This window comes from Cygnus atratus, chromosome 25 (assembly GCF_013377495.2).
Source record: "Cygnus atratus isolate AKBS03 ecotype Queensland, Australia chromosome 25, CAtr_DNAZoo_HiC_assembly, whole genome shotgun sequence".
Taxonomy (NCBI): Eukaryota; Metazoa; Chordata; class Aves; order Anseriformes; family Anatidae; genus Cygnus; species Cygnus atratus.
In genome coordinates, this window is record NC_066386.1 from 4,792,260 (window position 1) to 4,807,898 (window position 15,639).

At 52.0% G+C, this 15,639-nt stretch overlaps 2 protein-coding genes across 2 annotated transcripts; one reads left to right on the forward strand and one right to left on the reverse strand.

Moving 5' to 3' along the window:
• Positions 1-947: 947 nt before the first annotated feature.
• On the forward strand, positions 948-3,397 carry LOC118258234 (feather keratin 1-like). The gene is made up of 3 exons (XM_035566898.2): positions 948-971; positions 2,577-2,729; positions 3,062-3,397. Exons 1-3 carry the CDS (start codon positions 948-950, stop codon positions 3,395-3,397), a joined length of 513 nt encoding a protein of 170 aa, XP_035422791.2.
• Positions 3,398-9,642: 6,245 nt separating this feature from the next.
• On the reverse strand, positions 9,643-15,072 carry LOC118258230 (feather keratin 1-like). The gene is made up of 2 exons (XM_035566894.1): positions 15,004-15,072; positions 9,643-9,976 (listed from the first exon to the last, which is right to left on the reverse strand). The coding sequence occupies exons 1-2, from the start codon at positions 15,015-15,017 to the stop codon at positions 9,643-9,645; spliced, it is 348 nt and encodes a 115-aa protein (XP_035422787.1). The 5' UTR covers positions 15,018-15,072.
• Positions 15,073-15,639: the final 567 nt, after the last annotated feature.

Below are 15,639 nucleotides of genomic sequence, written 5' to 3' on the forward strand. Positions count from 1 at the left end.
CCTGGATCCCCTGGACCTCCTCTGAGTAGGTCTGCCCCCAGGGCAGGCTCAGACATAGGCGGTGGAAGGGAAGGGACACACAGGCCTCAGCTTCCTGGCTAAAGAGATGGGGCTGTGTGTAGGAGCTCTCTTGAGTGTTTTGTGGAGGGAAAGAAAGGGTTGCAGAAAACATCTTCCCCCTGGCTGGGACTCATCTCTAGGTCCCAGGCAATATGTCTTCTCCTAGCATTAGAGCTTCAGCACGCCTCCTCCGCCATGTCCCAAAGCCCTCCTCAGGCCACAGCACACGCCAGCACCCCCCGGCAAGGAAGCTCCCCCTCAGCAAGCGAGGGCTGGAAGGAACCAGCACTGCCACTCAGCTGGGCATGATTAGGGAGGGGACTTGCTCACAAGGGCCCTGGCTACAGAAACATCTCCCAGACTCCATCAAGGAGGCAATGCATCCCTGCTGCATGAACAAAACTCTTCCCTGCCCTGCAGACATGGGAGGCAGCTGGAACACACCCCAGGAGGGCAAGGGAATGCCTTCAGCCGGCAAGCTTCCTGGGAGAGACTCTCCCTGCCCAGGACAAGTCATGCTCTAATTTGGGATTGGTCACATGCCACGCTTCTGGCGTGAGGCCAAACCAGAGTGCCTGCTGTCTGCAGGCCTGAGCATCATGCATGCCAAATCCCCCTCTGGCCAGGCAGCTCCATGCGAGCCCGAACTTGAGCTGTGCCACGCTCCAGGCAGCCCCAACAGCAATCATCCACCAGCATGACCTTCTGGCAAGTACTCTCATAACTCAGGCAGCTCACAGGATGGTCAGCATGTTTTACACAACAGGGCAGGTCTTTGGGTGTGCTACTGGTCAGGGAACGAGTCTGGCCAAAGTGCTTGGTATGGCAAGGAGAGTGGTGGAGCAAGACACTGTCCCCATGCACAACTCAGTCCTCTGGTAGTGAGAATGGACCTCATTCTCCAGGACTTGGTGGGCAATCATTGGGCTCAAGAGAGCAACCTTTGCCTTCCTCACAGCAGCTGACAACATGGGTTGCCTGAAGAGCCCAGGACACTGCCACAAGAGGGAACAAGGTCAAACAAGCAGACAACATGTCACCCCAGAAGGAGCAGCCTTGTGCCAGGGCATTTCAAAACTGCAGCACAGCCCATCTGCCTATGCAGGCAATGAGCTGTGACTGGTGGAGCAGTCTGGGAGCCAGGCCAAGTGGTAGAAGGATGTGCTGTGTCCTCAGGCGAAGGAGGCTTTGGTCATCCAGGAGGGCACTGCATAGGCAGCAGGATATATATGCAGGACCCCTCCAGCACTTGGGACTCATCTTCTACCCCTTCTGACCTACTCTATGGCTGTTTTACTCAGCTGGGCAGCTGAGCTCCATCACAACTGCTCTCTAATTCCCCCTCCTCAAAGGGAAAGGGGGAGGAAGTGCGATGAAAAGGGATCAAGGGTTGAGATTAAGACAGAGAGATCAATCACTAATTATTGTCATGGACAAGACAGACTCAGAATTGAGAGATTAATGTAATTAATTACCTATTACTAACAAGCTAGAGCAGTGAAAAACTAAAATCAAACTAAAAGCACCTTCCCCCCATCCACCCTCTTCTACATTCTTCCCCTCATGTGGGAACATGCAATGGGGTCTGTGGTCAGTCCATCAAACTTCGACTCTGCCCCTCCTTCACAGTAACTCTCTGCACTTGTTCCAAATTAGGGTCCCTCCCACAAGATTTATTCCTTCCCAAATTGCTCCTGCATGGGCTTCTCACAGGCAGCAGCTCTTTAAGAACTGCTGCAAATATGGGTCCATACCACGGGGTCCATCTGTCAGGAGCAAACTGCTCCAACACAGGTTCCCCCATGGGCGGCAGCTCCCCTCAGAACCCCTGCTCCTGTGTGGGCTCCTGTCCACGGGCTGCAGCTCTGGCCCAGGGCCTGCACCACTGTGGTCCTCTCCATGGGCCACAGCCTCCTTCAGGCAAGATCCACCTGCTCCACTGGGGGATCTTCCATGGGCTGCAGTGTGGAGATGTGCTCCACCGTGCTACCCATGGGCTATAGAAGGATAACCTGCTCCAGCATGGACCTCTTCACATGCCTCAGGGGATATTCTGCTCTGGCACCTGGAGCACCTCCTCCCCCTTCTTCTTTAGTAACCTTGGTATTTTCAAGGTTCTTTCTCACTCTTCTATCTCCCAGCTGTTGTTGTGCAGGAGTAGTTTTCCTTTTCTTAATTCTGCTCTCACAGAACCACAAAGAACATCATGTTTTGGATCGGCTCTGGACATTGGCATGTCCCGTGTTAGATATTGGTTATCTGAAATGGAGCAGCTCCTGGACACCCCTCACAGAGGCCAGCCCTGCAGACCCACATTACCAAAACCACGTAAACCCAGTACCCCCTCCAGAACTTAGGACTCATCTGCTGCCCCTACTGACATGTTCCCACTCAGGGAAATGCTTGACCTCTCATCTTGTTACTTAAAAGACTATTCTGAAGCTAAATGGAAGATCAGAAATGAGGAAATGAAATGGCAGAGTTGGCAGAAACCAAAGCACAACCCATGCCATTAGGAAGGCTATTTTGCATTTGAGGTGAGTCTGCTGGAAAATTACGGCCTGTGTAGAGTGACTGTGGGCCTGGGGCGGTGCAGGAGAGGTATAAAAGAGGCCCCATCTCCTCACACTCTCATCCACTCCTCCTGCTTCCATCTCCCTGTGAAAGAGGTGAGTCGGAAGCCCTTTTATTGTCCTCAGTGTCCTTGGGGATTTCTTTGTGAATGACTGTGCCTTCATCCTCTGTTGGGTCACGAGAGCGGTATGGGTGTGTCATGGAGAAAAGCGGAGGCTAGGCTAAGGTGTTTCCAAAGCTATGGGCTAGATGGGGAGCTTTGTGGGCCTGGACATTCTTGTCAATACCGTTGGGGCCAAAGGGAATGAGGAGCCTTCTTAGACAGCTGACAGTTCCCCAAACACAATTAGCCCTGGCTCTTCTGAGGTAGGCTGGCAGGCTGCTCCTCACTCACCCCCATGATCCTCCGGGCCTTCCCTCCCACCAGGTGCACCTCCTGCCCCGAGACATGTCCTGCTACAACCAGTGCCTGCCATGCCTGCCATGTGGACCCTGTGGCCCCACCCCGCTGGCCAACAGCTGCAATGAGCCCTGTGTCCAGCAGTGCCAGGACTCCAACGTCGTCATCCAGCCTTCTCCCGTGGTGGTGACCCTGCCCGGCCCCATCCTCAGCTCCTTCCCGCAGAACACCGCCGTGGGATCCTCCACTTCTGCTGCCGTTGGCAGCATCCTCAGCTCTCAGGGAGTGCCCATCTCCTCCGGGGGCTTTGGCCTCTCTGGCTTTGGCAGCCGCTACTGCGGCAGGAGGTGCCTCCCCTGCTAAAGCTGCTGGCGATGGCCCTGGAGAAAGACCCCCAGGGACCCAGAAGTTGGTAGCGGATTGGGCACAGACCATTGGTTCTTCTGTTCAGAGGGGCCAAACTAACCCAAAAACCTTTCGCAAGAGAATGGGGCCACCCTGGGATCTCAGAAAGTACAGACCATGTCTGCCTTTCTCGTTCTGCACTCTCTCCTTTCCCACCTGTGTCCTTACTGTGTAGCACTGTTCCACTAGGCTCTGAGTCCAACAACGTCAGCCTAGAGAGGACCTTCTTGCCCTTCTTCCTCAGTGGAGTGTGTAGATGGACAGCTGGCGGGATGCCCACCACAGCCACACAGCACACGCTCTCATCTGCCCCTGGTGCTTCCTGCACTCGGGCCTCCTCTCAGGGCAACCTCATTTCCCTCTTTTGACTCGAATATTAAAGTTCTGCTGCATCCCAGCCTTCGCCTCTGAGTTTTCCTTCCCCTGCAGACACTCCAGACACCAGCTGTTGGAACCGATACTGTTGCTCTGGAGACGTTTGGGGGTGTGTTGGGCACATTGGGACCACTAACATTGCCCAAAGGGTGAGGCTCTGTGCAGTAGGGCCCCTTGGGAAAGCACTGTCACTCACACATGAGGGAGGTGCCCATGAGTTCTGCAGGGCCGCTGGCCATTAGGTCCAGCTTTGCTGCCTCTCTGTCCTGGCGTGCCATTTCAGCCTCAGTGCATATCCTGCTGAAGGTGGCATGTGGCCACTGCTGACCTCCAGTGAGGAGCCAGAGCTGCAGGAGACCTTGCGAGGGCAGCAGCCACGCAGGTTCCTGGGAAGGGGGCAGCAGGGGAGAGGAAGAGAGGTGAGGGGAGGGGTGGCAATTCCTTCTGCTCTGGGGGCAGCTGTGCTGGGCGGGGAGACTTGTGCAGAAAATGGCCCCAGAGCAGGCCAGGAGAGGGAGTGGGGGAAGCAGGCTGTACTGGTTCTGGCTGTGATGGAGGCAGTTGTCTTCACCATAGGCAATATGGTGCTGTGTTCTGATTGTGTGGCTAAAACAGTGGAGGTGACACACCAATGATTTAGTTCAGTGTCAAGGCCTTCTATGTTTCCTCTCTGCAACCCCAGAGAACAGTCTAGCAAGTGCTAGACTGTTAACTTTCCCCATAGCAGCCCCTAGAGTGCTGTGCTTTGCACTTGGAGCTGGAAGAGCATTGCTATCTCACCAATGTTTGGGCTATTATGGAGCAGTACTTGCGTATCATCAATACTCTTTACAAGCCCCCCAAGGGCCCGAGGCAGGGAGTGGGCAAGAGGTGGGGAGGAGATATCGCCAGGGCAGCTGAGCTAAACCAACCAAAGGGCTATTCCACACCGCTTGTCATCACAACCAAAAAAAAAAAAAGAAAGAAAGAAAGATGAGAAAGGGTAAGGGGTGCTCTCATTAAGAAAACATCTATCCTCCCAAACAACCACTACAACCACTACACTTATTGAGGCCTAGCTTCCCAAGACGTGGCTGAAAATTTCATACTGATGGGGAGGAGAGAATAATTGTTTTCTCTTTGCTTCTGCACATCTTTTCTTGTTTTTCTCTTTCTTTTTCTTTGAATTCCACTGTCATTTTCTCCATATGTGAGAAGACTTTTTTTCCCTATAGTATTTTCTCCCACCTTTCTCATCCTTTTATGATGGGGAGTAAGAGAGCAGTTTGGTGAAGTTTAGTTTGCCAGCAATGTGTAACCATCAGAATGGGAAGTGCTCAGAAGGGGACACAGCTAGGACAGCTGACCCAAATTGACCAAAAGGATATTTCATGCCATATCGCATCATGCTCAGCAACAAACCAGGGGACAGTTGTTCCAAAGTAGCCATTCTGCAGTGACTTGCCAGGCATTGGTCTGCTGGTGGGAGGTGCTGAAACATTGCCTTTGCGTCACTTGCTTTTCCTCTTTTGTTTACCATTCCCCTCTTAAGCTGTCTTTATTAAGAGACTTTTGCTTCACAAGGTGCTGCATGCAGTGAGGCACATTTGAAGTGCTTCTACACAAACGCATGCAGTATGAGGAATAAAATGGATGAGCTAGAAGTCTTGGCCCAATCCCACAGCTATGACATCATCGGCATAAGCAAAACCTGGTGGGATGAGTCCTGTGGCTGGTGTGTCGCAATAGATGGTTACAGGCTCTTCAGGAGGGACAGGCAGGGTAGGCGAGGTGGCGGGCTGGCGATGTACATGAAGCAGGGGCTGGACTGTGTGGAACTTCAAGCTGGTGATGGCAAAGTTCAGAGCCTCTGATTAAGGCTTAAGGGATGAACAAATAAAGGGAATGTCGTGGGAATCTAGTACAGACCACCCAGCCAGGATGATAACGCCGATGAATTATTCTTTGCAGAACTAAAAGATGCCTCTATATCAACTCCCCTTGTCCTTATGGGGGACTTCAACTTGCTAGATGTCAACTGGGATTACCACATGGCTGACATGAGCAAGTCTAGGAGCTTCCTAAAGCACCTAGATGATAACTTCTTAGTGCAGGTGTGAAGGGAGCCAACTAGGAAAGGTGCCCTCCGAGATCTGTTGCTGGAGAACAGAGAGGGTCTTGTGGGGGACGTGGCAATTGGCAGCCGTCTCAGGCATAGCGACCATGAAGTGGTTGAGCTTAAAATTTTTGGTGACAGACAGAAAACTTCCACCAAAACTTCAGCCCTGGATATGGGAAAGCAGGCTGCTCAGGGAACTAGTTAGCAAGGTCCCCTGGGAAATTGCTTTTGAAGGCATTGGCGTCCATCAGTGCTGGTCAGTCTTTAAGCACTGCCTCCTAAAAGCAGAGGATCAGGCAATTCCAAAATATCAGAAGTCAAGCAGGCGGGGCAGAAGGCTGGCCTGGCTGACCAGGGATCTTCTACTGGAGCTTAGGCAAAAAAAAGAAAATGTACAGCTGCTGGAAGCAGGGTCAGGCAACATGGAAGGAATACAGGGACACTGATTGCGTTTGTAGGGAGAAAATTCGTGTGGCCAAAGCCCAATTAGTTGAAGCTGGCCAAGTCTGTGAGATACAATAAAAAGGGTTTTTTTAGATATGTGAAAAGAAAAAGGAGGACCAAAATAAACATAGGTCCGCTACTTGATGGGGAAGGTCACCTCATAGACAAGGACATAGGCAAAGCAGAGACGTTTAATGCCTTCTTTGCCTCTGTCTTCAACGCTGATGATGGGCTTCAGGATCCAGGAAGCCCTGAGCTGGAGGACCATAATGGTGGGAATGATAAACTCCCAACTGACCCTGAACGTGTGCGGGATTCGCTGCTCCACCTGGATCCATACAAGTCCATTGGTCCGGATGGGGTTCTTCCCAGGGTGCTTAAAGAGCTGGCTGACATCATCATGGGACCTCTCTCAATTATTTTTCAACAGTCTTGGGAATCTGGAGAGGTCCCAGTAGACTGGAAGCTGGCAAATGTACCAATTTTCAAGAAGGGCAAGAAAGAAGACCCTAGCAATTACAGGCCAGTCAGTCTCATGTCATTGCCTGGTAAAATTATGGAGAATATTATCCTTGAAGTTATTGAAGTGCACCTGGGGGACAGTGCAGTCGTTGGTCCCAGCCAACATGGGTTCACGAGGGGTAGGTCCTGCCTAACAAATTTGATTTCCTTTTATGATAAGATCACCCATCTAGTCGATCAAGGGAAACCAGCTGATGTGATCTTTTTGGAATTCAGCAAAGCTTTTGACACAGTTTCCCATAGGATCCTACTGGACAAAATGTCCAGCATACAGCTAAACAAAAACATCATACGATGGGTGAGCAATTGGCTGATGGGCAAGGCTCAAAGGGTTGTGGTAAATGGGGCCACATCAGGCTGGCGGATGGTCACTAGCAGGGTCCCCCAAGGCTCCATTTTAGGGCCAGTCCTCTTCAATGTTTTTATAAATGATTTGGATGTAGGACTAGAAGGTGTTTTGAGCAAATTTGCTGACAACACCAAACTTGGAGGAGTTGTGGACTCGGATGAGGGTGGAAAGGCCTTGCAGAGAGATCTGGACAGATCGGAGATCTGGGCGATCACCAACCACATGAAATTTAACAAGAGCAAGTGCTGGGTCCTGCACCTGGGATGGGGCAACCCTGGCTATACATACAGACTGGGTGATGAGACGCTGGAGAGCAGCCCTGCAGAGAGGGATCTGGGGGTTGTGGTTGACAGCAAGTTGAATATGAGCCAGCAGTGTGCTCTGGCAGCCAGGGGGGCCAACCGTATCCTGGGGTGCATCAAGCATGGCATCGCTAGTCGGTTGATGGAAGTGATTGTCCCGCTCTGCTCTGTGCTGACACGGCCTCACCTCGAGTACTGTGTGCAGTTCTGGGCACCACAGCACAAAAAGGATGTAAAACTGTTGGAGAGTGTCCAGAGGAGGGCGACGAAGATGGTGAAGGGCCTAGAGGGGAAGATGTATGAGGAACGGCTGAGGTCATTTGGCCTGTTCAGCCTGGAAAGGAGGAGGCTGATGGGAGACCTCATTGCAGTCTACAGCTTCCTCACAAGGGGGAGTGGAGGGGCAGATGCCGATCTATTCTCCTTAGTTACCAGTGATAGGACCAGCAGGAATGGTGTCAAGCTGAGGCAGGGGAGGTTTAGGTTAGACATCATGGAAGAGGTAGGCTCCCCAGGGAAGTAGTCACTGCACCAAGCCTGTCGGAGTTTAAGAAGCGTTTGGACTGTGCACTTAGTCACATGGTCTAAAATTTTGGGTAGACCTGTGTGGTGCCAGGAGTTGGACTCGATGATCCTTATGGGTCCCTTCCAACTCGGGATATTCTATAACTCCACGATTTATATCAACTGGGAGGTTTTTCCTCACTCTTGGTCTTCCAGCTCTCTCCCCTATCCTGCTGAGGCTGCGGTGTGAGCAAGTGGTTGGTGAGTGCTTAGATGTTTGCCACGGTCAACCCACCACATGGGTTCATAGGCAGTACTTGTCCTCCTTCCCCTACTCCTTCCATCTGTTCCAAAGGCTTCCTGCAAAACTTTGTGGGGCAACAGGTGCTAGCTGAGTGTCTCTAAGGGCCATCCACAAGCTCCCAAAGCAGCGCTGAGATCACCCAGAGCCCAGTCTGGCAGATGCCTTCCTGCCAGCCAGCCCTCATGCCACACCATCTATCTTGCAGCCCTTCTATGGCAGCAGACCAAAAGCTGGCCCAGGAAAAGTTGCTTGGGTAGTATAGTCATCCAAAGAGAAGTGACTCCCAGCAGTGTTCCCAGACACTGTGGACACCAGTGACATCCGGGGCTGTATGAGCAGAAGCATAGTCAGGAGCTCAAGGGCAGTGACAATCCGACCCTGCTCAGCACTCCTCCAAATGCATCTAGAACATTGTACCCAGTTTGGGGCTGTGTAGCAAGAAAGACTTTGACCAAGCACAGCAAGCTCTGCAGTATTGTTGTTAGGAAGGGATTTCCTGGCTTCTCCTGGGCAGCTATGCCCTCCACCTTGTCAAGGACGTAGTCATCCCTCCTTACTTACTACTTGTTTCATGCCATTATGCTAATCAGATGAAAAGAAACAGTGTGGACAGCAAAATGCATAGAAGCCACTCAACTACGTTGGATAATTCCATCCAGCTCTAAGTAAGCAGACATTTAGAATCCAGATGGTGACCTGATGCATGAAGCATTCTGAATGCAAGCCTGTGTTAATGATTGCTAAGCATGAGCATCAGCAACCACCCGCTCCCAGAACTACCCGTCAGCATCACCTCTCTCCCCAGGCATACTGGAAGAGCAGCTGCAGGGGAAGGACAACTCAGAGGCACAGGGTGGGATGCAGAAGAACTTTAATATTAGAGTCAAACAGGGGAAACGAGGTCACACCAAGAGGATTACCCAGTGCAGGAAGCTCCAGGGGCAGACAAGGGCGTGTACTATGTGGCCACGGAGGGCATCCCACCACCTACGCACCCACCTACATCCCATCTGCCTACTCCTCTGAGGGAGAAGGGACAGAAGGTCCACACTAGGATGGCGCTGTCGGACTTTGAGCCCAGTGGAGGTGCAGTGAGCGACAAGGACACAGGTGGGAAAGGAGAGAGTGGAGGAGGGGAAAGGCAGACATGGGCCGTGCTTTCCAAGAGCCCAGGCTGGCCCCATCCATTTGCAGTGGGTGCTGGGGGTGTTTGGCACCTCAATGCAAGAAGCCAATTCACTGTGCCCAGTCCGTACCAACTTCTGAGTCCCTGGGGGTCTTTCTCCAGGACCATCACCAGCAGCTTTAGCAGGGGAGGCACCTTGTGCCGCAGTAGCGGCTGCCGAAGCCGGAGAGGCCAAAGCCCCCGGAGGAGATGGGCACTCCCTGAGAGCTGAGGATGCTGCCAACAGCAGCGGAGGTGGAGGATCCCACGGCGGTGTTCTGCGGGAAGGAGCTGAGGATGGGGCCAGGCAGGGTCACCACCACGGGAGAGGGCTGGATGAAGACATTGGAGTCCTGGCACTGCTGGACACAGGGCTCATTGCAGCTGTTCGCCAGTGGGGTCGGGCCACAGGGTCCACATGGCAGACACGGCAGGCACTGGTCGTAGTAGTACGTCTCAGAGCAGAAGCTGCACCTGGTGGGAGAGAGGCACAGGAGGAGCATTGGGGTGAGTGAGGAGCATCCTGCAAGACCACCAGGGAAGAGCCATAGCTAATTGTATTTGGGGAGCTGGCAGCTGTGTAATAAGGCTCACAGCATTCTCCCTTTCTCCCCAACAGCCTTGGTTAGAATGTCCAGGCCCAGGAAGATCCCAACTTAGCCCATAATTTCAGAAACACCTCAGACAAGCCCAACTTCTCTCCATGACACACCTGCCTTACCTCTCCCATGACTAGTGACCCCAAGACCCAACAGAGGATCAAGTCAGAGTCACGTGCTAAGAAATCCACCAGGGTGAGGAGGTGGAGTAAGGGCTTCAGACTCACCTCGTTCCCAGGGAGATGGAGGCGAGAAGACTCGATGAGAAAGGGAGTAGATAGGGCCGCTTTTATACGTCTCCTGCACCACCCCAAGCCCACAATCACTCTACATGGGCCATAATTTTCAAGCAGACGCACCTCAAATGCAAAATATCTTAGCTAATGGCACAGGTTCTGTTTTGGTTTCCATCAAATCTGCCATTTCATTTCCTCATTTCTGAGGATATGCAGGCTATTTCCTACTACTGGTATGAGAGTTCAAAGGAATACCCCAGCAGGATCATATCAGAATGGGCAGAAAAGTGCAACAGAGTGGTTGCATTCAGGCAGAGGACAGGACATGGCTTGGTGCACTTTGGGGGAATGGTTGGTGATGGGTTTTGCAGAAAGAGGCCCCATTCCTCATGGAGCTGCAATCCTCAGCAGAGAACCCAAGTCTCCTCTTCCTGAAGGATGCGCCACAGGCTTTTCTCTCCTCCCTCCCTCTTGGCTCCATCCAACGGTCACTGGTGTTTGCCTCCCCAGGCATCCAGGCTGTGCCAATGCTTTCAGCTGTCTGCCTTGATGCCATTACCCCTTCCATTAACTAGGCAGAAGACAGCAACCTGGGGCAGGGCTGCCACAAGGGGAGACCTAGACAGGCTGCAGGAATGAGCCCACAGGAACCTCATGGCATTCTAGAAGGACAAAAGGCAGGTCCCGCACAGGAGGAGGAACAAGCTCTTGCAGCACTACAGACTGGGGACTGAACTACCCTCTGATCCTGGATCCCCTGGACCTTCCTCTGAGTAGGTCTGCCCCCAGGGCAGGCTCAGACATAGGCGGTGGAAGGGAAGGGACACACAGGCCTCAGCCTCCTGGCTAAAGAGATGGGGCTGTGTGTAGGAGCTCTCTTGAGTGTTTTGTGGAGGGAAAGAAAGGGTTGCAGAAAACATCTTCCCCCTGGCTGGGACTCATCTCTAGGTCCCAGGCAATATGTCTTCTCCTAGCATTAGAGCTTCAGCACGCCTCCTCTGCCATGTCCCAAAGCCCTCCTCAGGCAACAGCACAAGCCAGCACCACTAGGGGGGTCAAGGAAGCTCCCCCTCAACAAGCTGAGGACTGGAAGGAACCGGCACTGCCACGCAGCTGTGCATGCTCAGGGAGGGGACTTGCTCACAAGGGCGCTGGCTACAGAGAACATCTCCCAGACTCCATCAAGGAGGCAATGCATCCCTGCTGCATGAACAAAGCTCTTCCCTGCCCTGCAGACGTGGGAGGCAGCTGGAACACACCCCAGGAGGGCAAGGGAATGCCTTCAGCCGGCAAGCTTCCTGGGAGAGACTCTCCCTGCCCAGGGACGAGTCACTGCTCTCATTTGGGATTGGCCATCGTGCCACGCTTTTGGCTTGAGGCCAAGCCAGAGTGCCTGCTGTCTGCAGGCCTGAGCACCATGCATGCCAAATCCCCCTCTGGCCAAGCCAGCTCCATGAGCTCGAGCTGTGCCATGCTCCAGGCAGCCCCAACAGCCATTACCCTGAAGCATGACCTTCTGGCCAGTACTCTCACAACTTGGGCATTTCAAAGCTGCAGTATAGCCCATCTGCCTGTGCAGGCAATGAGCTGTGACTATTGGAGTAGGCTGGGAGCCAGGCCAGCAGGAGAAGGATGCTCCTTGTCCCTTGGTAAAGGAGCCTTCGGGCATCTAGAAGGGCACTCCAAAGAGAGGAGGATATGTGCACTTTCTATCTAAGAGGCTCTAATTGTGGTGAATGCATTTCCAAAGGGACAGGTACCATGCTCTCCAGAACTTAGGACTAATATACTGTCCCTACTTATGTGTTCCTCCCAGGGGAAATGCTTGACCTCTTATCCTTGTACTTGAAAGGAGCCTTTGCAGCCAAATGGTCAGGTCAGAAATGAGGAAATGAAATGACAGGAAACCAAAGTACAATCTGTGCCATTAGCTAAGATATTTTGCATTTGAGGTGACTCTGCTGGAAAAATACGGCCTGCATAGAGTGATTGAGGGGCCTGGGGCGGTGCAGGAGAGGTATAAAAGATGGCCCATCTCCTCACTCTCTTCATCCACTCCTCTCGCCTCCATCTCCTTGGGAACAAGGTGAGTCTCAAGATCTTTCTCTTCCTCTTCATCCCTGGGGATTTCTCTGAACATGCCTGCACCTTTATACTCTGTTGGGTCTTTGGGTCTCTAGTTCTGGGAGAGGGAAGGGCTCAGCAGGCGTGGCATGAAGAGAAGCTGGATCTCGGTTGAGGTGTATCTGAAGCTATGGGCTAGATGGGGATCTTCGTCAAACTGGATATTCTTGCCAAGGACATTGGGGCCAAAGGGAAGGAGAACACTGAGGGCCTCCTTTCACAGCTGCCAGGCCCCAAGACAGCACGTGCCATGGCTCTCCTGGGGTGGGCTGGCAGGCTGATCCTCTCTCACCCTCATGCTTCTCCAGGCCCTCTCTCTCACCAGGTGCATCTCTAGCCTGGAGACATGTCCTGCTATGACCAGTGCCTGCCGTGCCTGCCATGTGGACCCTGTGGCCCGACTCCGCTGGCCAACAGCTGCAATGAGCCCTGTGTCAGGCAGTGCCAGGACTCCAACGTCTTCATCCAGCCTTCCCCCGTGGTGGTGACCCTGCCCGGCCCCATCCTCAGCTCCTTCCCGCAGAACACCGCTGTGGGATCCTCCACCTCCGCTGCTGTTGGCAGCATCCTCAGCTCTCAGGGAGTGCCCATCTCCTCTGGAGGCTTTGGCCTCTCCGGCTTCGGCAGCCGCTACTGCGGCACAAGGTGCCTCCCCTGCTAAAGCTGCCGGCGATGGCCCTGGAGAAAGACCTTCAGGGACCCAGAAGTTGGTAGTGGACTGGGCACAGACCATTGGCTTGTTGTGTTAAGAGGCGCCAACCTACCCCACCACCCCTTTCGTAAGGATGGGTCCAGCCTGGGCTCTCGGAATGCATGGCCCATGCCTGCCTTACCCCTCCTGCAGTCTCTCCTTTCCCACCTGTGTCCTTGTTGCTCAGTGCTGCTCCACTAGGCTCTGGGTCTGACAATGTCATCTAAGAGAGGACATTCTGTCCCTTCTCCCTCAGTGGAGTGGGCAGATGGGCAGATGGCGGGATGCCCACCATGGCCACACAGTTGACGCTCTCATCTGCCCCTTGTGCTCCCTGCACTGGGGACTCCTCCCCTATCAATTTTGTTTCCCACTTTTGACTCATTAAAGTTCTACTGCATCCCAGCTTGTGCCTCTTTATCATCCTTTTCCCTGAAGACCATTTCCCTGGGAAAGACATGTTGCTCAGTGGTGGGTCTGCGGGGGGGTGTTGTTGGCAGTTTTGCTGAGCAATACTTAATAGAGGCCTGCAGTGTGCAGGCTTTGTGATGCATCATTTTACCTTCTAGTTTCTAAATGTATCTGTTTAGGGATGGTGTCCTGATTTTAGCTGATAGTTAATTTTCTTTGTAGTGGCTGCCGTGTGCCATGTTTTAGATTTAGACGACAAATAATGTTGATAATACCCTGAAGATTTAGTTTTGGCAGGACAGTTATTACACTAAGTCAAGACTTTTCATCCTCTCATACTGGTCTTCCAGTGGGAAGTCATAGAATCATAGAATATCTGAGTTGGAAGGGACGCATAAGGATCATCCAGTCCAATTCTGGGTCCCCAGAGGACCACCAAAAATAAATAAATAAATAGATAAATAAAATAAAATCAGATCATGTGTCAAAGAGTATTGTCCAAATGCTTCTTGAACTCTGCCTGGCTTGGTGCCATGACCGCTTCCCTGGGGAGCCTGTTCCATTATCAGACCAATTTCTTGGTGAAGAACTTTTTCTTGATATCCAGCCTGAACTTACCCTGTCGCAACTTCAAGCCGTTCCCTTGGGCCCTATTGCTGGTCACCAGAAAGAAGAGATCAGTGCCTGCCTCTCCACTCCGCCTCATGATGAAGTTGTAGACTGCAATGAGGTCTCCCCTCAGCCTGCTCTTCTCTAGACTGGTCCAAGTGACTTCAGCCACTCACTATGTCTTCCCCTCTAGACCCTTTACCTTATTTGTTGTCCTCCTTTGGACACTCTCTAACACCTTTATGCCTTTCTTATACTGTGGTGCCCAAAACTGCACACAGTACTCCAGGTGAGGCCACACCAGCATAGAGTAGGGCAAGACAATCACTTTCCTTGACCACTCTGTGATATGGTCGGCCCTCCTGGCTGCCAGGGCACACTGCTGGCTAATGTTCAGCTTGCTGTCAATCAAAACCCCCAGATTGTTTTCTGTGGGGCTGCTCTCCAGCATCTCATCCCCCACTCTGAACTAATAACCAGGGTTGCCTCTTCCCAGGTGCAGGATCCAGCACTTGCTCTTTTTGGTGGTTCATATTGTTGGTGATTGTCCAGTTCTCTAATTTGTCCAGATTTCTCTGCAAGGCCTCACCACCCTTGACAGAGTCAACGTCTCCACCCCATTTGGTGTTATCCACAAACTTGCTCAAAAAACCTTCAAGTCCTTCATCCATATCGCTTATGAAAACATTGAAGAGGACTGGTCCTAAAATGGAGCCCTGGGGAACCCCACTGGTGACAGGTCGCCAGCCTGATGTAACCCCGTTTACAAGAACCCTCTGGGCCTGACCCATCAGACAATTGTTCACCCATCTTATTAACTTTTTATCTTACCGTATTCTGGTCATTACATCGACTGGCTTCCCTTGGTCAACTAGCTGAGAGATCTTGTCATAGAAGGAAATTAAGTTGTTAGACATGACCTTCCCCTAGTGAACCCATGTCAGCTCTGACCAATGACCACGTTGTCCTTTAGGCATTTTTCAGTAACTCCCAGACTAATCATCTCCATAATTTTACCAGGCACTGAACTGAGACTGACAGGCCTGTAATTGCCAGGATCTTTCTTGCCCTTCTTGAAAAGGGTGGGGGTGTAGAGGAAGCTGAGAGGAGCTACAGCCAGAACAGCTGACCCAAACTGGCCAAAGAGATGTTTCATACTATATGATGTCATGATGGACAATAAGAACTGTGTGGGATGGCTGGCTGGGGAGACACGATTGCTCAGGGACTGGCTGAGCATTGGATGATAGGTGGTGAACAATTGTATTTTAAATCACTTCTTTTATACACTTATATATATAGTTCTCATTATTATTATCTTTATTTTCCCTTCCATTTCTATCCTATTAAACTCTATTTATCTCAACCCATGAGTTGTTGTTTTTTTTTTTTCCTTCTGATTCTCTCCCCCATCCTACTTAGCAGGGTAGGAAGAGAGTGAATGACTCATTGGTGCTTAGCATTCTG

Excerpts from the sequence above, each read along its gene's own strand:
- LOC118258234 (XM_035566898.2), top strand. The coding sequence starts at position 948 with ATGGACCTCATTCTCCAGGACTTG. Across the intron at positions 972-2,576 it reads ACCTCATTCTCCAGGACTTG|GAAGGCTATTTTGCATTTGA; the intron begins GTGGGCAATCAT and ends CCATGCCATTAG. Across the intron at positions 2,730-3,061 it reads TCCATCTCCCTGTGAAAGAG|GTGCACCTCCTGCCCCGAGA; the intron begins GTGAGTCGGAAG and ends CCCTCCCACCAG.